Raw genomic sequence first — 21,126 nt, 5'->3', positions numbered from 1 at the left:
TTTAGGGAACAATCATAAATCACCCACAGGTTAAAAATCGTCAACAGACAGCAGCAATATGCTGCACTCCGGGCTGCTTCCGGTTGCTCTCCGGTTTGCTTCGGTTTTGCTTTTCATGTGGAAATTTAAGCTCTTCAGAGTCTTTTCCATTTTGCTGATCATTTATTTGTTAGACTCTGTGCTAGTCAGATGGTGCAGTATTCCTATTAGAAGCCACGGTTACCAGAAACTGCAAAGCCTGCCTGTAAGGTCACTGAGAACAGACCCACTTCTTGAGGTTTGGCATCGAATGCTTCTGCAAAGGCCAAGTTTGTGTTACTTACGCCAGGGCGGGTCATGCAATTTACACTTTGTGCAAAGTTCTTGCGGGACATCGTATCCTCGCGCAACGATCTTGTATCTTCGCCTTGGTCAAATATTTGAGCACTGAGTGGAATTCTTGGGGGCCTGGTCTGGCAGTTTAAGTGGGTCATGGGTACCTGGTCAAGGTCAGAGGCCTGCAACTGGCCAAAGGTCAGTGTGCAGACGAGCAAGCAGCGACCTCGGTATTTTTTTCTTCTTCTTATCTTACTTCGTGTTTCCACCCATCTAGGAGACCAATCTCCACATCTCCTCCTGAAGGCAAATTCCCAGCTAGCCCCAGGCCTGTTTCAAAGGCTGGTGGGCGTGTTCCCCGCCTGAGGCCATGTGTTGGACCCGGTCAAGGCTGGGGAATCCTAGCTGCTGTATATAAAGAGGCCAGAAGCGGCCCAGCAGTCAAGCCTTTGCTGGAGACAGCTCCCGTCCAGTCCGCAGCTGCGTTCAGCGCCACTCAGGACACCGGAAAGATGGCACCGATTGCCGGCAAGAAGGCCAAGAGGGTGAGTATTCAGGGAGCCCGAGGGCGCTCTCAATACACCATCAGCTGGGCACTCCCAATGTCAGCAAGCGCAGAGGGGTGCTCGGAGCCCGGTTGTGGCTCAGTATCCTCTTAGTTGGCAGCCTTAGGTCAGAAGGAACACCCAGAACTTTTTGTCTGACCCGGGACTTCTCCTACATAGTACATTGTATATGTTCTCTGGCCCTCGTGCATTCCTGGCTTTGGACTATGTCGTACCCTGAATCTGTGGGGTGATTGCTTTCTGGACACAAGGTACGCCCACAGACACTTTGGATGTCAGGGCGCCCTGTTCAGCCCATCAGATTCAACCCTTCCGGAATACAGCGACCTAAAGACCATAGAAATAAAGTTGCTCACAGACCCAGGGGTGCAATTTCCCACAGGGGGGAGGTGGCCCTGGCTGGTGGCTTGCGGTTTATCTGTGCAGGAGGGGCTGGCAGCTACAGAGCCCTCCTGGCTGCCTTAGGGTTCCTGGCTCGCACCACCTCTCGCTCAACACGCGGCAAGCTGCCACCCAGGACGACTGGGGAAGAGTGATGTAGGTTTCATTTGCAGTTCCAACGGCCACAGAAAAATGCCTCACACGAGCCCCAAAAATACAGTTTCAGAAATGAATGAGTAGAATGATTGTAAGACCCCGAGGAAGGGCTGGCTGTTCATAGAATTCTTTAAAAAAAGGGGGGGGGGGGAGGTTTGGGGATTTAGCTCAGCGGTAGAGCGCTTGCCTAGCAAGCGCAAGGCCCTGGGTTCAGTCCCCAACTCCGGAAAAAAGAAAAGGAAAAAAAAAAAAAAATGCCTGCTGGACCCAGGAGTTCAGTTCAAATCTGGACTCCTGTGTTAGGGAATGAAGTGATGGACAGGGAAGAGGTAATATACTTGGCTCTAATAGCAGCCCCCACACCAGACTCCAGGAGGTGGTGGGAGACATGTGGAGCCAGGCTGACTGTAACCCTCAGCTCTCCCCAGCTGGGAAACTACCCGGGTGTGCCCAGTTTGTAAAGGGAAGAAAGCTAATCCTGTTAAAATTTAAACACTGTGCCCCAGAGGTAGACCGCCTGTGGGCAGTGTGAAAGAGGTATGTGTTTGTGTGTTTGCAGACTGAAAAGATGGCTCGTCCTATGCATACACACACACACACACACACACACACACACACACACACACACACACACAACCTAAGCTTTTCATAGCACATCCCGCTGTTTAATTTAGAAACAACAACAAAAATTCTGAGGTCTAGGGAATTAGAACCTAGTAGAATCTAGAGTATGCTGGCATAATCACTCCACAAGATTGGCATAAAGAAATCATACCTATTTTCAAAGATCAGATTCCTGGCTATGCTGTGTGCTAAAATGTTGTATACTAAGATTTGAAATCATGTCCCATGAGATTGGTTAACAGTCACAATGTAGCTAGTTATTTCCACTGGGAGCGAGTCATAGCTATTTATGGGACCATTGTCTGTGTGACATATATCGTTATGTCTGATATATAGCTATATATTACTACCACATGATATGTTTGTCAATATATATCTATATACTTTTAATTTAAGATGTAGTATTTAGACACATTGTAGTCATGATATATATTTGGATTTCAACATTCACATGAGCAATCTTGTATATTTATAGCTGTTTATTAACTCACAGACGTCCAGGCTTGGCGTACAGCCCCATGCAATTTCCGGTTCCACAGTGTTAGTGGGCAATCTCTGGGCCCTTGCAGTCATAACGGTGTAGGGTGGGGCTGTGGAGGAGGAGTTAAAATGAAGAAGGCTCTACAGAGATACAAAGGGATTTTAGTGCAAAAGGCTGTGGCTCCTCATGCTGTGTATGAGCCTGTGTTCTCCTCACACTTCTAAAGATCCACTGGCTAGGCTAGCACATGGGAAGTAGCAAGTGTGCATATTCCAATGTATCCCGGAATCATTCACTTCCTTTCTCAGAGCTGTCTCACCCTCCCCCACCTCTATTTGAAATCAAATCTAAAAGCCACTCAAGGGTGAGAGAGTCATTAGGACCCGAGATAAATTATGCAGAGACTCTGGGCTTTAATTTCCCATTTCTAAAGTCAGGGAGAGAGAACTTGAAAATCGGGTATGTTTAATTTAAAGTTCATGATTCTTAGAAACTGCAAAAACAGTTGTACTAGTAAATTACTTTCCATTCTATAAAAACCCCTCTCCAATTCTCAATTCAAAATTCATCTCTCGCACCTGAGCACCTGAGCGGCAATTGCTTCACTGCACTGAAATGGAGTAGCTATGGAGAGTGGCCTGGAAATCATCTCGTGAGTGCTATGCCTGTCTCTTCCCTGTTCTTGGCACGGGGTACAGGGTATACAGTCTTGCAAACTCCTGGGTGCATGACAGATCTGCTGTGGCCGAGAGTGCCAAGAACGGACGCCCATAAGTGATTTGGCCACCTCTGTTCTCTCTGTACCAGGTGTCTCATGGCTTTTTAGTCTTGAAAAATATTGGACAGCATTCTCTCCTAACTCTTTGGCAACATTAAACCTCTCTCTAGGCTGTTGGTAGAGTAAGAATGCCAGCTGTTGCCCTTTAAGAACGTGTGCCACCCATGATGCATCTCAAAGGTAGAGAGCTTGCCTAGAGTGTGAAAGATCCTGGGTTAAATTTCCAGCACAGGTAAAGGAGGAAAAGGATGGGCTTCCGCAGGGTGGCCGAATTTAGTGACAATTTAGTGGGCATTTTATAAAGAACCAGAGGAAAAGAATCTAATGGTCCCACCCTTCCCAAATGATAAACAATTAAGGAATTCGAGATCCTGATTGTCCTGATTTGCTCATTATTCACTGTCTATATGAGCTGAGTTACTACATTATGCAAATGGGAAATGTGTGCTCTGTTTTTTTATTCTGCTTGGGTTATAACCCAGAGCCTCAAGCATGCTAGGCTCTACTACCACTGGGCTCTTCCAGACAATGCTTTACTCTGTGTGCAAAAAGACACCCAGGCTCTGCAGGACCCACAAACCCAGCACATGCGCGTCAATGTACCAATTTCTAGTAGCTGAGCATCCTACCATAAATTAATGTCTAAAATACGCTTCCGATGTGGATGCAAAAACACATCACTTCAAAGGGACGAGGCAGCTTATTCTGGAGTCACTCTGAGTGATTAAGGCTCAAGAACAGAATTCAGGTCACTCTGAATTCCATGTTCCTATGTCATAGCGGTTTGATGATACCATCAGGCAGCATTCATAGCACCTTTTTTGGTTGGAAACTAGAGGTCTGTTGGAATATTCCAGAAGGTTTAACCTAATGGTCACAAAGATGTACAGAGGAAGGCTATGTGCCATCAGTGTTCAAACACACCCCAAGATAATTCGGTTCTGGATTTGCAACATTTCAACCTCTCCACATCACCGAAGCTCTGATCGGCCGATTGGCCTCACAGAAGGTGGAAACTTTCACTCACACCAAGAGTGCTACAGAAATCACACTTCTCAAGAATGTGCTTGCAAAAAATTACTAAAAACAGAACTCGGCTCTGAAACTCAACTCCTCTCTCTCCCTCGTCTGTAAATTCAGGGAATCTTAGAACGCTTAAATGCTGGCGAAGTCGTGATCGGAGATGGGGGATTTGTCTTTGCACTGGAAAAGAGGGGCTACGTAAAGGCTGGACCCTGGACCCCAGAGGCTGCGGTGGAGCACCCCGAGGCAGGTTGGTGGGCACTCCATCCTAAACTGTGATCGTGTGTGCTGTGTTGAAGGAACTGTGAGAGCAAACCACGAGGCAGGTGCATGCGTGTCAGGTTTTCTATCCCTGGTGTTGACCCTGGGCACTGCCAACTGTCAGTAAGGACTTGCACGCTTTGAATCACAATAGTTCTCTCTGCTTCTCTCCGTGACCCACCACCTGGCTCCTGTCCTTCACTTTGGATGAGTCTGCCATTCTCCCTCTCACCAATCTACGCGTCTTCTGTGTTCAGACAATCCGCTCAGCAAGCAGTTTGCCTAAATCTCCCCCCCGGGGGGGGGTCCCTTTGCCACCCGCCCTAGGATTTGCCCTTACTAAGAGATGTCCCCCATTGGTGTGCAGACGCTCTCCTCCTGTCCTTCTGCTCCCTCTATGTAATTCTCCCACTCCACCAGCTTATCCAGACTCTCCATCCTTTGTCCTAACCAGCTTAGTCTCCTATCCGTTTCCTCCTCCAGTCTGTCCTTCTCATACCCGTTAGGATCTTCGGCACCACATTCCAATCCCTCCGTTGTATATCTGACAACTAGTCCGGTTCACCCTACTGTAGCCCAGGCCTATTTGCAGTCAGGAATCTTCCAGCTCTTATACATATCCCATGAGCCTTAGTCCCACAAACACCAAACAATGGTGACCAGGAAGAAGTAAGCACCAGCGTCCATGGCAGAGGTCTTGCAGATTCTCAAGCAAGAGGGAAGCATTTCTCTTTAAAAGGGAGGGTTTGGGGCTGGGGATTTAGCTCAGTGGTAGAGCGCTTACCTAGGAAGCGCAAGGCCCTGGGTTCGGTCCCCAGCTCCGAAAAAAAAGAACCAAAAATAAATAAATAAATAAATAAATAAATAAATAAATAAATAAATAAAAGGGAGGGTTTGGGACTGGGGAAATGTTTCTGTGGGCAAAGTGCTTGCTCTCTAGCAGGAGGCGCTGGATTCCACCCCCACAGCCCACATTCAAAAGCTGGAAGCCTGTAATTCCAACGCTGGAGAGGCAGAGGTGGGAGGATCCTTGGGGCTTGCTGTGTAACCTGTCTAGCTAATCAGTGAGCTTCAGGTTCAATGAGAGACCCAGTCTCAAAACAAAACAAAACAAAACAAACAAACAAAAAAACAAGGTAGAAGACAAAGGAGAAATACACTCAGTATCAATCTCTGGAGCACGCGCGCACTCGTACGTACACCCACACGCAGACACGTACTCACGCATGCGCACGCATATAGCAGAGGAAAAGACGATTTCTTGGCCTAGAGCATTCTGGGAGGGATCTGGGCTCTCAGAGTTCTTGGGTCAATCTACTCATATGTTTCACCCGTCTTGAGGTCCCATTTTTTTCTAATCAATGCCCCGACTTCAGCATAGCAGGTCTGTCCGGTTGGTAACCGGGCCCTTGGGAGCTTGGCTTCTGTCCAGGGCCAGATACTCAGCTCTTTCTGCTCTCTAGATGCAGGAGATGCGCCTGCCTCTCCCCTAGCCTAGAGGTCCTGGCTTCCACACACTCTGCCTTAAATGGGGATGATTTGCCCGTAGTCTTTCATTATCTTCCTCCAGTTTGTAGATGGCACCCAGCAGTAGATAAAACATGGCCCCAAACCACACGCAATCATCTGAGAAACTGTCCCTATTATTGCTCTCCCTCTCAGAGGCAGCCACCACAGTTCACCACAGCTGAACATTTTAACTGTGTGACCTTGAGAGCCTGTCAGGAGCTATCAGTGGAGAAGGGTGGAACACTCATTCCTAGCGTGAGAACACTCAGAATTATTATTATAATTATTATTATTATCATTATCATTATTATCAATTCTTTTGCTTTGAGCTGGTTTTGGTGCATCAGGCATGTACTCTGGCTTACTTTTCTGAGAGGTGCACGCTTTTCAAGAATGAATGGAAACTCCATGACACTGAATCGTTTGGTCTACTCTTTCCTGCCACAGACTGAAATCCCATATGGTATCTGACTCTGCCAGCACTCCTCTATCAGGCTCAGTGTGAATCAGTAAAGACAGATTTGTAACACATCTTTCCTGGACCATTCTTACAGGATGCTGGCTGTGTTTGCCTTTTGGGGGAAGGTAAAAAAAAATAAATAAATATTTAAAACATTGATGCTAAGGGCTGGGGCTGTAGCTGAGTATTAGAATGCTTATCTCACATACCCAAGGGCCTGGGTTCAATCCTTCCCACTGTGCAAAAGGAAAAGAACAAAATACTCATGATCTGAATGGAGGGGTGATTGGTTGTGTGCATATTTTATGCACATAAAGCATCGTGTCTACAAGGTGATTTGTTTTTAAGTTTGACTGAAAGGTAGCTAGAATTGACAGAGGCCCTGAGGGGCTTTCCTGCACGCTGAACTTGATCTGAAACATTCCTTGTGAGCAGAGCAAGACCCGAGTTTTCAGTGCTGGAGACAGACTGAGAAAGGAATGGATGTTGCTAGGGGCCCACGATCCCATGCAAACCAGGTGGGGATCGAATGTGGACGTGGCTTCTAGAACCCTGAGGCCTACAGAAGGTTGCTTCTATAGTGCCGTGTGTTACACAATACTCCTGTTGGTCCCTAAAGCCCCGTAATCAAATACTCCATCCCAGCCCCTATACTGGGGCTTGAACTCAGGGCCTCACACATGCTTGGCTTCGCTGTAGCACTAAATTACTTCTTCAGCCCAAGATTTTTAGGCTGGCCTGAAATTCTTTCTGCTGAGCCTCCTGCTGGGATTACAGAACCTACAACATCCAAACCTCATTTTACCTTTTTTAAAAAGAATTATTTATTTATTTGTTTTATATACATGAGTACACTTTAGCTATCTTCAGACACACTAGAAAAGGGCGTCAGATCTCATTACAGATGGTTGTGAGCCACCATGTGGTTGCTGGGAATTAAATTCAGGACCTCTGGAAGAGCAGTCAGTGCTCTTAACCATTGAGCCATCTCTCCAGCCTTACCACTCCCAACCCCTTTTAACATTAATATATATGACTACTGACACTAATATTTTGGTGTTAGTTTGGGTCACATTTGGCTCCCAAGTGATATTTCTGCCAACGTACATTCCACTGGAGAACTGGCTTTGAATTTGTAGAACAGTAGTTTTCAACCTATGGGTCTTGACCCTTTGGGAGGTCAAATGACTCTTTCAGAGGGGTCACCTGACACAGATATTTATATTATGATTCATAAACGTAGCAACAAAAATACTTTTATGAGTGGAGAAGTACCAGGTCATGAAGGAACTATATTAAAGGGTCACAGCAAAAGAAAGGTTGAGAACCGCTGTTGTAGAATGAGCTTTGGAATTTCAATAACTTGGATTTCTCAGCTGGGCGTGGTGGTGCACACCTTTAATCCCAGCACTTAGGAGGCAGAAGCAGGTGGATTTCTGTGAGTTCTAGGCCAGCATAGTAAATTCTAGGACTGCATAATAAGATGGGGATGGGAAGGGAGAGAAGGAATGAAAAAGCAATTTAGTCAAAATAAAAGTAAAGAGATATCAGTTATTTTGGTTCACTGCCCCCCACCCCCCAGGAAAATCTATGCATTCATGGGCCTTCTGGAAATCCACCCACAGACAACCTTGGTGAACTTTCTGATTATAAACCATCCCCTCCTAGGCTGAGATCCCAGTCTGCACTCCCAAGGCCACTCTGAGATTCCTCCCCACCCGCCACAGCTCTGTGATTGCTTGATAGACAGGAACTCCCCTTGGGTTGTTTTTATTTGATTCCTGGGCTAATTAAAATGAGCTTTAAAGATTAGGTGTGTGTTTTAAGCTCCTTTCCCACTGAGAGCTAAAGTTTCCACAACTGAAAGAGAGAAAATCACGAAAGGGCTGGCTTGACGCTTGGGAAGCTGTTTTCTAAAACACGGCCGCTTTTTTTTTTCCTTGCTTGTCCAAACATTTAAAAACAAGCACCCAGGTTTCTGTCTGCACAGGTACAGCTCCAGCCTTAGAGAGCACTTACGCTTTACCTTAGGCTTTTTCTCCAGAGCCCCAGCTGTTTTGGGTCTCTGACATAGCTGCTGCCCCTCCACTGGGTTTTATAGAGGCCTCTGACATTTCAGATCACACTGCAGAGCTCAGCAGGGTTGCTGGTTCCTTCCTCTGCCTGGTTTAACTCCCCTGACAAAACAAACACCAGGTTCCTCATTTTATAAGGTGAGTGTTTCCCATCTGTCTTGGCATGACAGTTCTCAGCAAGGCTGAAAACAAGAACCAACCAGGGAACCTTCAAAAGGACAAAAGCTGAATCCCACCCCAAACGAGCTAGAAAGTCTGTGGCGTTGACTCTCCTTCAAATCCATCATCTTTAAAAAAGCATGCAGGGGACTTGAGCACCACAGGGTTAGAGGCCGAGTGTTGCTCTTTAAATTGAGTATGGATAACTATATGGGAAACACATGCTTCTTTTTCAGTCATGAACATGTTTCCACTTGATATTCATCCAAGGGCTTATCGTTATGAATAGTGTCCCAATTCTTATTTTATTGAACACATCCTCTCTCTCTCTTTCTCTCTCTCTCTCTCTCTCTTATTCTCTCTAGTTTATTAATTGTATATGTGAAGTGAGGAGGGGCCTTGGGAGGCCAGGAAAAGTCATCAGAATCCCTGGAAGAGAGTGCAGGGGTTGAAAGCTTCCTAGCATGGTTGCTAGGAAGCAAACATAGGTCCTTTGTAAAGTCAACGAGTGCTCTTAACCACTGACCTTTCTGTCCAACACCCAGAGTTATCTTTTAATGCTGGGGTGTACTCATTTACCACCGTAATCCCAGCACTTGAGAAGTAGAGGCAAGAGGATCCGTTTGAGGACATCCTTGGCTATATGGCAGGTTTGGGGCTAGCTTCGGCTACAGGCAACCTGTCTTAGTTACTTTTCTATTACTGTGTCAAAACACCGTGATCAAGGCAACTTACAAAAGAAAGTGTTTAATTAGGCTTATGACTTCAGAGGGTTCGAGTCCAAGAAGGCGGAGCGAAGGCATGGCGGCAGGTAAGCCAGAACAGCAGCTGGGGCCTCCTGTGTCTTAAGGAGGAGGCCAAGTGAAATGGGGGGGAGAGTCTTTTTAAATCTCAAAACCAGCCCCCAGTGATACACTTCCTCCAACAAAGCCACACTTCTCAATCCTTCCTAAATAGTCCCACCGACTGGAAATGAGACTGTGGGGGGCATTCTCAGTAAGACTGCCAGAAGACAGTTTCTCAAAAAACAAGCAAATAGAAATCTCTTTCAAAAAACACTAGGTTAGGAGGGGGGATTGGGGAAGGATTGTGGGAGGGAGTGACTGGGAGGGGGACAGTGAGCAGGATGTAAAGTGAATAAGTTAAAGAAAAAAAAATCGCTGGGTTAGTCCCAGGTATCACCTAAGATCCAGAGCACAGTCTGTGGGGTACCAGGCCAGAAGCCACTTGTCCTCTGTTCTAAACCCCCCCTTTTCACCTGTATCTACTGCCACTCCTCCAACATCTCTTCAATGTCCCATGTAGATTCCCCCCAAATGCCAAACCTGATGCTACTTTGTGTTTGCTGAGGCTGTTCTCACCACTGCTCTTCCTCACCTCCACCCAGTGAGAACCTGGAGTTCTTCAACTTGCAACCTAATGACTTCTCTTCCCGTGGCAGAGAACATCTCATGCAGAGCCCATACACACAGCACTCATTGGTCAGGCATCCTTGGATGGATCATGAGATTTCCCAAGGACAAGACAACAGATAGTTCCCCCTCCTGCTACTGCCTTCCAGGATGAGCAAACTAAACCAAAAACATGGGGCAAATACAACACCGTGATCCCTCTCCTCTCTAACCACGTAGCTATCTAGCCATGACAGCTTTGAGGGAGGTTCCAGGAGACCCAGATCTCTGCCTCCTTAGGCCCAGACATGCAAATGACAAGCAGCTGGACCTGCCATTTTGATGTTTGCTTACCCACAAGCCCCTGGGAAGTATTTCGGGTTGGTGGATGAGTGAAGTCATGGCTTCGTTTGTGCACTCTCAGTTCGGCAGCTTCATCGGGAGTTCCTCAGAGCTGGATCGAACGTCATGCAGACCTTCACTTTCTATGCAAGTGAGGACAAGCTGGAAAACCGAGGGAACTACGTGGCAGAGAAGATATCTGTGAGTACCACGCACAGACACTCTGCCACCCAAGTTCCCAGAGGGAAACCGGAGACGTGTGACTCGGGTGGGTTTGAGCTGCACTCTTACGATGAACGGGAAGGCATTGGTGAGGCAGATTAAAGATGGGCTCAGTGAGTCCTGTCTGCTCTCACTCACATCGCTAAGCAATGTGGCCTCGTTTCGCTTCCATACCTCTCCCTCCGGTTTTGAGACAAGCTCTTATGCAGCCTGGCTGACCTGGAACTCACTGCGCTCTGCCTGCCTCTGCCTCCCAAGTGCTGGCATCAAATGCGTGCAAAGTACAGGGGCAGCAAGCTGAGCAATCCAGCTGCAGTCGCTCCTAACATTGACAAATCACTTGCCCATCAAGGTGGAGATTCTGTCACATCTAAAATGAACTGGGAGTTCTAAAAGTTCTAAAATGACCTGCGGTACTGGGTGTACTTGGGTTTTTTGTTTGTTTTGTTTTGTTTGGGGGTTTGAGGACGGTAGTGGGTTTGTTTTGCTTTGTTTTTTGGGGGGGGTGGGGTGGGGTGGGGAGGTAGAGCACTTGCCTAGCAAGCACAAGGCCCTGGGTTCGGTCCCCAGCTCCGAAAAAAAGAAAGAAAACAAACAAACAAACAAACAAACAAACAAACAAACACAAACAGGAACGCCATCCTCCAAGCCAGCTCAATCTTAAGTGTCTAAATGATTAGAGTGTTCCTTACCAGGCAGGCATTTATCAAGGGAGGACTGCACAGTGTTCATGAGTTTGGTAATCATCCTAATTGAATTTTAGTCTTATTATCATAAAAGCTATTGTCTCTTGTCACCATAATTAATTGACGAGTACTGATCTAAGTGCTGGTTGGTATTAGAAAATTCCGGATTAGTCTGTTTTGTGTAGAAACCATTATCTTCTCACAGACTCTTGACAATGTGCTGACGCCTAGATATTCCTCCTGTAACCATCGTTTTCACGGTAGAAGTGTGGCTTTGCAACTGCTAGACTTGATCAACCATTGACCCACATAACCCTTGCTTCCTGGGATAAATATAAAATGGGGGGGGGGGTGGCTCAGCGGTTAAGAGCACCTACTGCTCTCCCAGAGGCCCTGAGTTCAAATCCCAGCAACCACATGGCGGCTCACAACCATCTGTGATGGGATCCGATGCCCTCTTCTGGTGTGTCTGAGGACAGCGACAGTGTGCTTATATACACAAAGTAAATAGATTTTTAAAAAATGAAATAAAAGCGAGAGGCATGTACCTAATAATTTGTTTTTCCAATTTCACACGTAGAATTGATATTTTACCGTCCCTTACCCACTCTAGGGGCAGAAGGTCAATGAAGCTGCTTGTGACATTGCACGGCAAGTTGCTGACGAAGGGGATGCATTGGTTGCAGGAGGTGTGAGTCAGACACCTTCCTACCTCAGCTGCAAGAGTGAGACGGAAGTTAAAAAGATATTTCACCAACAGCTTGAGGTCTTCATGAAGAAGAATGTGGACTTCCTCATTGCAGAGGTAAGGAAGGAGAATCCATTCAGACAGAACCCTTCCTTACTCCCAGGAGGCCAACGTGGGGTGCGGATCAAATCTCAACAGGCAACAACAACATCTAATTAGCTTTTGAGATCTTTTTGCATCTAAGACTTCTGAAAACTTTGATTCAGTTCATCTGACACAGCAGTTTTCAAATCTTTTGTCTTCTATTCACACTGAGAAAACATCACCCTTTCTTTTCTGGGTCAAGAAATGCTTAGAAACAGAGTTATTACTAGACAGTTCCTCAGTAATAATAGAATGGCATTCCTATCGTTCTGTGGGAGACCTGATTAAAGTGTTCTGCCCTTGGCTGATTTCAGTATTTTGAACATGTTGAAGAAGCCGTGTGGGCAGTCGAGGCCTTAAAAACATCCGGGAAGCCTATAGCGGCTACCATGTGCATCGGACCTGAAGGAGATCTACATGGCGTGTCTCCTGGAGAGTGCGCAGTGCGTTTGGTAAAAGCAGGTAACGAGAGATTTCCATCTGTTTGCCACTGGTGAAACTTGTTCATGTGTGTGAATGGGAAGGGTGTGTGTGGCATTTGTGTGCACACGTGGAGGTCTGAGGTCTGGTGTCTCCCTCTAGCTCTTCACCTCTCTTCTTAGGACAGGGTCACTCACTGGACCTAGAACTCGCTGATTAGCTGGACTGGCTTGCCCCCTGAGCTCCTGGAATCCACTTGTGTGTCTTGACCACACAGCACTAGGGCTAGATGTGTGTGCTGCCATTCCCAGCTTTTTGTGTGGCTGTTGGGGATCTGAACTTAGGACCCACTTAGCTATTTCTCCATAAATATATGTTTTTAAGGGACGGTAAAATATCATTCTTGAATCCCCAAGTCACTAATGCATGGCAGCTCTTTGAGAAGGGTAGCTAGACACATGTTGGAGGTTTAATGCTTAGAAACAAGAAGGGTGTTTGGGTAAGACAACAGAAATGTTAGGAGAAACTGTGTTTTATTTAAACATGCCTCAAGTCGAGACTCTTTAAACATTAATAACTTCATTCAAAGTTAGTTGTCTCTTTGCCAAAGTTTTTCCTTGCTCATGGTGGCTAGCTTGCTTTGGCTTCGTGTAATTGGTATAATAAATCAAAAGAAACTTTGATATGAAATACTGACCACCTAATATATCTTTTTATCCAATTTCGGTTCCTAACATTGGGTTTCATTTCAATTAGGGGAAAGTCACAGGCTGTTTTCTAAACTGTCGCATTTTAAATCCAAGTTATAACTCAGTGTCAGGGGAAGAGGGAGCGCACTCGGTGAACTGGAGACGTGTTGGTGATTTGTTTAATTTATGGTTCGTATCCATCTCCTGGTTTTCCATAAAAAAAAATCCTTTTCATACTTGCCATTAACAGTAACAAATATTTGTATTTAGGAAGAAAATTGTAGAATCTTAACTTTTATGGGAACTACAAAATGAGAGGGGCTAAGTTCGCTGTCTTCAGGAAGATCAGTGGGGACTCCGTTGTTTGCTATGGTAATTGGCGGGTGGGCTGGGCCTGTAGGTATCCCTTTCCCCACTCTGCTGGCCTTCGTATCTGTGCTCCAAGTGTAGCCTTCATAGGTAGCCTCGAGTACATCACTTATCTGTTTAAAATCACCCTCCCTAGATTAACATCCATGAAGGTGAAGACTAGGTTTCCTGGGCTCAGCCCCAAGCGTTCTGTGGCTACACCAGTGCCTAGCGCACCACAGATCCTTAGCAGCGCCTGTCTGATAACCCCAGTCCATCTTCCAAGGCTTAACCTGAGTTCTACCTCCATGTGTCTGACATAAGCATCCTTGGCCCCTCAAACAATCACTTTCTAGTTACACTGCTGAACACTAGTTACGACTCGGAATGTCTTCAGTTGGCTTTTTCCATCAGTGGAGAATGTTGATAGGTCAGATGTATTTAGATGGCACCACACTAAACTTACTTGTGCCTGGGTCTCCACTGTAGACTCAATAAAGTCCTTAAATCTTGTTAATATCCAAGAAGGAGACGTGATGGAATAGCCACTCCCTAGAACAATTCATCATAAAACCTTATGTTCATGAGCCAAACCTTGGGAAGCCCTACGGTAAAACATAAAGTCTGTGATGTCAGAGACCAAATTCTATTTACGTTTCTTCTTACAAGGAACCTTATTTACATCTACAAAGTATCTAAGACATAGCCAACGTAATTGATTAATCAGTATAATTAAAAATTAAGCAAGGAAAGAGAAGCTATGGGTGTTCCACACTCAAAATCAAAGTCAAAAGGTCAAGATCCAGACGAGAATGGGTGTGGTCCACACCCATAACGCCAGCAATGGGGAGGCTGAAGCAGGGGTATTACGGTTTGAGACCAGCTTGGTCTACACAATGAGACTTAGTCCCACAAAAACTCCAAGTGAAGATGTTAGATAAACAGAGGTAGGATCTCTCTCCCAGAACCTGAAGCCTATCGGATAGGTTGGGCAGGACGGCTAGCAAGCTGCTGGGATTGGCCTGTCTCCATCGCACCCCAACAGACACCCAGTGCTGTGCTCACAGGCTGGCTAGGGGAAGCCAGCAGTTTGGCACCGGGGATTTGAACTCAGATCTCTAGCATTCACAGCTCACCAAGCCATCTTTCCCCCAACTCTTTCCTGAAAGTTCTTAAGTTCAAAATGAAGAAAGAGAAGAGCCTTTTGGGAATCCTTCTCTTTTTGAGGTGGTAGAACTGTTAGCAGCATCCTGTCTCTTCAAATCTATTAGATGGCAAAATTTCTAAAACCTAACAATTGTCACAACTGGTTATCTTGTTTCCAGACACAGTTAAGGACATAATGACTATAAACATCTTCTTTAAAATGAGACATCTAAACCATATTTTGTCTCATTAAATCAAACATCGCAACAACAGATTCAGAATACATTAAGGTGTCAGCTCTGTGCTGCTTTTGGTCCAGTAGGCTGACACGCCAGTGAGCTTTCTGTACGAATGATTGATAGGTGTTGAAAAGATTGAGTCACCTCAAGTTAAAGAAGATTTTTGAGATTTTTTTTCAGACCACTAGTCCTAGTCACAATTATTTTTGATAACAAAAAAACCCCCCAAAAAACCCTTTCCCTAAATGACTTTATGCTGCTGTGCCCAAGAAGCCTTTGTGTGAACTTACTGAACACGCCTGGTGAGAGGGCACATTTATTCTGGCCTCAGAGGACCAGCATGATGTTAAACACAGGTACAATCCAGCAGCTGGGAGCACTGAAAAATCACTGTGATTGCCACATAATGTCACGTAATGAAAAACTGACTTCTGAAACTCAAAGGAGAGAAAAAAAAAAAAAGGCTCTAATAATGATTAAAAAAAAAAAAGGGCTGGGGATTTAGCTCAGTGGTAGAGCGCTTACCTAGGAAGCGCAAGGCCCTGAGTTCAGTCCCCAGCTCCGAAAAAAAAGAACCAAAAAAAAAAAAAAAAAAAAAAAAAAAAGACAGACAGCCCAATGTGCCTAAGTGACAGTTCAATTATACCAGACTCCTCCAAGCACTTTTCTCAGAAAACATTTCCGGGCTGCTCTGGGCTGCCCTTCCTCACAGGTGACAGAGGTTCTGCGAAGACCAGACGTTGTCCTTCAGCTCTCACCGAGTACAAGCGTCCAGTGGAGACTGGAGCTCGGAACCTGCCAGAATCTGGTGTCTCCCTCACACTAACACATCCCTGTCACTTCCAGGTGCCGCCATTGTCGGTGTGAACTGCCACTTCGACCCCAGCACCAGCTTGCAGACAATAAAGCTCATGAAGGAGGGTCTGGAAGCAGCTCGGCTGAAGGCTTACTTGATGAGCCAGCCCCTGGCCTACCACACCCCTGACTGTGGCAAACAGGGATTTATTGATCTCCCAGAATTCCCCTTTGGTAAGACAGACTTTTTTATAAATTGTCTCAATATCTTTGCTTGAGAAATTTCAAATGAGTTTTATACAGCCAGAGAGCTCTTGTCTTGAGAGAGAAATCACTGTGCATGTCATCTCTTGCCCTCTAGTTTCTGTCTCTGCAGCCCAAACCCCCTTTATCAGGCAGTGGGAGGACAAATAGAACCACTAAGGGAACAACAACATCCATGAATTTAAGTGTGGACAGTGGGAACAACTAGTGACTCAGAGGTGATGAAAAGCTGTCCTCTGGGGCGCCCACATCTGTAGAGAGCTCTTCCTGGTTCTACCCCTGCTACTGACATTACTTTAGAAAAGAATCCTTTCATCCTTGTTTTTTACTTTTTTAATCCTAAAAATAAGATTAAATTAATTACTTCCAAAGCCCTACTCCCTCTTAAGAATTTTTATGTTAATTTTGTGTGTGTGTCCGTGCGTGCACATGTGTGTTTACATGTATTTATGTGTTTACATGTGGAGGCCAGAGGAGGGCATCAAATATCCTGCTCTCTCACTTTCTACCTTTCTTAAAGATTTATTTTTAATTTTGTATGTGTGTGCATGTGTGTGTCCATGTGTATGTGCATGTGTGTGTGTGTGTGTGTATTTACTGGTGAGTGTGTCTATGTGTGTGTCCATGTGCACACACAGCATACACACACACATGCACACACACAGGCACATGCACAACACACACACACATGCACACACACATGCACACACACCCCACACAGGCACATGCACACCACACACACACACACACAGGCACATGCACACCACATACACACACACGCATACACACACACGCATACACACACACATACACACACGCACACAGGTGAGTACAGATGCCAGCAGAGTCCACTCTGGAGCTGAAGCATAGACTGTTACTTTTGAGTTGCCCAACATCGTCCCAACCCTGGTCCTCCTGCCTGAGCAGCAAGTGGCCTTACTCACTTAGCTCTCTCTCCAGCCTTTTGTCTTATTAATACTTTTACATAAGAAGAACTCAGACAAAATATTATTCATTCTAGGATTGGAACCCAGAGTTGCCACCAGATGGGATATTCAAAAATACGCCAGAGAGGCCTACAACCTGGGGGTCAGGTACATTGGCGGCTGCTGCGGATTTGAGCCCTACCACATCAGGGCCATTGCAGAGGAGCTCGCCCCAGAAAGGGGATTTTTACCACCAGCTTCAGAAAAACATGGCAGCTGGGGAAGTGGTTTGGACATGCACACCAAACCCTGGATCAGGGCAAGGTCAGTACCTCCCCACTCCCGCTGCTTCCCCATTGTTCAAGTGAGACCACTAAAGAGGCTCCTTTCCATTTCCGGTGTGAGGAGGGTGGCCCAACTCCTTCTCTCCAGCCTCTCCTGAAGCGGCTTATAAAGCATCTTCCCAGGTGACTTAAGGAGAAGGCTTAAGACAGACTGCAACTTAAATAGCGTGCAAATGTGAGTCTGTTCCAGCAAAGCACAGACCACGTGGTATCCACTAATGCTGAATTTAAAGACTGAAGCTGGCACTGCTGGCACATTGCCTTGAATCCCAACACTAGGGAAGTGGGGACAGGCAGATCTACAGAGTTCCAATCCTGCCTGGTCTACAGAGTTCCAATCCTGCCTCAAAAACAAAACAAACAAAGAGTTGAGTAGAACTTAGGCCTGGGGCAGTTCACTGGGAGGGGTTCCAGGATATATATATCAAAGCTTGAGAAATAAGCTCCCGGGGGCATTTAAAACATCAAAAATTGAGTATAGCTTTTATTAATAATTTATATTAATGCTGAGTATTTTGTGTCACAATTTTCAGAGGTGGGAATGAGGCCATGATATGACAGGCAAGCTCTTGCCTCATAGCTCACGTTCCAATGGGGAGAAACTCGGTGCAGGGCTAGGCACCAACAATGAGGGAGCTCTCATTTCTGGCTTCAGGAGTCTCACAGGGGGAATGGCTCAGAAAATCAGTGTTTGCTATATGATGCTCCACACTTGTAGTGTGCACTTCGGGAGTGGGATGGAGGAGTCATAGTGAGTCTGAGTCCAGCATGATCTACATGGGACTTGGAATAAAAAGGACAAAGCAACAGGAGGAAAATAAAGTCATTATACTACGCTGTGATAGCTTGTGAGAAATGAAGAAACGACTCTCTGCCAACTAGGACAACATCTTAGAAAAGGAGCTCTAGAAAGCTGGCTAAACAGCTTTTGAAGCCTAAACAGGATGGGAGCCCTGGTCCCCAAAGAGTTAACCAAAAGGACAGAGAAATAAACAAGGACGATCAGATGACAGGGTAAGTTCAAGTACAGAGAGATGCGCAGCAGTGTGAGCTCTGAATAATGGTCCACCGCAGCAAAAGCCAGACGGGAGCTTATAAAGGATGCTTACGGAAGCTGCGGAAGCAGCGGCTATAGCTGGAGTCTCAAGGATGTTACAGGACCAGACAAAGGGCAGCTGATGGGAGGCACTGAGAGGTTCAAGGAGGGAGGGTGAATGCATGCGTTGTCCAGCCATAGGAGGGCGGGGCCGTAGGAGGGCGGGCAGGTGGGAGGGAGGGAGGGGTGTAAGTCTGGGAGTGGAGATTCCAGGACTAGCATGGGTAGGTCCACTATCATTAGTGTGCTCGCTGGTGTGCGACCTCATTCCCAAGGCGATGTGGAACCAATGGCAAGGTGGGATTTTTCAAGAGTTTAGTAAATGTAACAGCCACTGTCAATGCTTTTTAGACAGGCTACCAGACTTGATGAGGCCTGAAGCAGGAGGGAACAATGACCAAGGAGGATGGAGGCAGGAGCCCGCCATGGGGGCCAACTTGTCTCCAGACAAGCTCAGATGTGGGTCCAGGAAGAGAGTGACAGATGAACATAAGGGGTAGCTGTGATCAATGTATTTCACACACGTGTGAGAGTGCCATGGCGCGCGCGCGCGCGCACGCACACACACACACACACACACACACGCACGCATGAGAGTGTCATAGCAAAGCACATGATTTACACAACTAATCCATTCTAATAAAAGTTCTCTGTGTAGCCCTGGCTGTACTGGAACTTGCTCTATAGACCAGGCTGGCCTCAAACTCACAGATCTCTGCCTGCCTCTGCCTCCCAAGTGCCGGGATTAAAAGTGTACACCATGACCACCCAGCTAATACAAGATTTAAAAATGTGACCAGGACAGAAAGGTTGTATATGCTAAATAAAAATATCCTGATTCTAAATGTTAGGCTTTTAATCTCTATGCTTCAAAAAAAGACCTAAAGGTTTAAGGGGAGAAACGCCTCACTCTGAATTAATAAGTACACACTCATAGTCAGACTTTCAGAGACTAATAAAGACTCTGAGGGTGTTTCTGGGGACCTTGGTGTGTTCACTGTGCGGGTACTGTGGATCCTCATGCGTACTTTGTTTCCGCAGGGCCAGGAAAGAATACTGGCAGAATCTTCGAATAGCTTCCGGCAGACCGTACAATCCTTCGATGTCCAAGCCGGATGCTTGGGGAGTGACGAAAGGGGCAGCAGAGCTGATGCAGCAGAAGGAAGCCACCACTGAGCAGCAGCTGAGAGCGCTCTTCGAAAAACAAAAATTCAAATCCGCACAGTAGCCACAGGCCAGCGGTTCGGGGCGAATTCCTCCAGGTCCGGGCCACAGTGTGCACCCGGAAGGAGAAGGCATCTCTAAACCAGCGTTTGTGTTGATGCCGGCTTACACCTGTGATTGGTGCTAGTTAGACAAAATGGAATCACAGATAGCATTTCACAGTTACAAAACTACGCTTTAGAATTTTACCTAGAAGGAAGAAAGGAGAAGTCCACAGTAAATCCTGAACACATTTCCTACGTGCCTGTCGCATTACAGGCGCACAGGAGTCACTGCAGCGAAGAGAAAGTCACCCGACATCAATCTCATTTCAGATAGGGGGATAGGACACCACCTCCACGAGTGACATAGAACCATTCAGGGACCGTATCATAAGTGACACAGCAACCATCTATATCTAAGATGCTTCCCAAGTGGATTCCAAGATCTTTTGAGCAGGACCCTTAGGCAGAAACAACACACACCAGCCCTGTAAAACTTAACAGATAACTGATCCATTCTGTAATTCTGTAATCTCTGTTCTGACTGCTTCCATTCCATTTCATTAATAAAAACATGCCGGTTGAAAACCTTCAAGACGATTTTTTTTTTTTTTTTTTTTTTGTGGCCAGTTAGTGGTCTTGATTTTTGCTGTGTATTCTTATAGAAAACCGGTCATATGCGACTAGTCGTTAAACATCCAGACCACAGAGTCCTGTTCTCTGCATTCCAGACTCACTTTGACACTAAGAAACACAGGCATGCTGGGGCAGGGGGATTGACAAGAGTAGAAGGTTACTCTCTTTGCGCTGCTCAGAACTGGACCTGCTGAAGTGCTTTGGTGAACCAGCTCGCTGTGAAGAAGTGGGTTTATTCCTTTGGTAGCTTAAAAAAATTATAAATAAAAAAATACATAGCCAAGGGTGGCAGCTGTATTTGACAGGAGTTTCTAGAGCAGCGGTTCTCAACCTGTCATGACCCTTTTGGAGATCGAATGACCCTTTCACTGGGGTTGTATATCAGATACCCCAGGTATCAGATATTTAAATTACAATTCATAACTACCAAAAAAAAATCACAGTTACGAGGTAGCAGCTAATTAATTTTATAGTTAGGGGTCACCAAACATGAGGACCTCTATTAGAGGGTCGCAGCATTAGGAAGGTTGGGAACCTCTGTGCTAGAGGAACAGAACAGAATGAATGTGTTATCAAGAGGGGCTTTATGGAAGTGGTCTATGATCTATTACAGTGATTTACAGGCTGTGGTCTGGCTAGTCCACAGGGCTGGCTATCTCACCCGGTCTTCAGTACACATTAAAATCCTAAAGCAGTGGGGCTGGGGATTTAGCTCAGTGGTTAGAGCGCTTACCTAGGAAGCGCAAGGCCCTGGGTT

At 46.1% G+C, this 21,126-nt stretch overlaps 1 protein-coding gene across 4 annotated transcripts; it reads left to right on the top strand.

Moving 5' to 3' along the window:
- The first annotated feature begins 529 nt into the window (after positions 1-529).
- Positions 530-20,328, top strand: Bhmt (betaine-homocysteine S-methyltransferase). Of its 4 annotated transcripts, none has more exons than XR_015669951.1 (8): positions 530-860; positions 4,442-4,574; positions 10,604-10,722; positions 12,043-12,234; positions 12,576-12,723; positions 15,950-16,240; positions 17,163-17,412; positions 19,570-20,328. XR_015669951.1 is itself a non-coding variant. In NM_030850.1 (8 exon segments), coding segments are annotated over 8 exon segments (1,224 nt in total). In that variant the 5' UTR covers positions 758-827; the 3' UTR covers positions 19,757-20,328.
- The last annotated feature ends 798 nt before the right edge of the window (positions 20,329-21,126 follow it).

Source organism: Rattus norvegicus, chromosome 2, assembly GCF_021556685.1.
Source record: "Rattus norvegicus strain SHRSP/BbbUtx chromosome 2, alternate assembly SHRSP_T2T, whole genome shotgun sequence".
Taxonomy (NCBI): Eukaryota; Metazoa; Chordata; class Mammalia; order Rodentia; family Muridae; genus Rattus; species Rattus norvegicus.
This window is presented reverse-complemented; position numbering and strand designations above follow the sequence as displayed.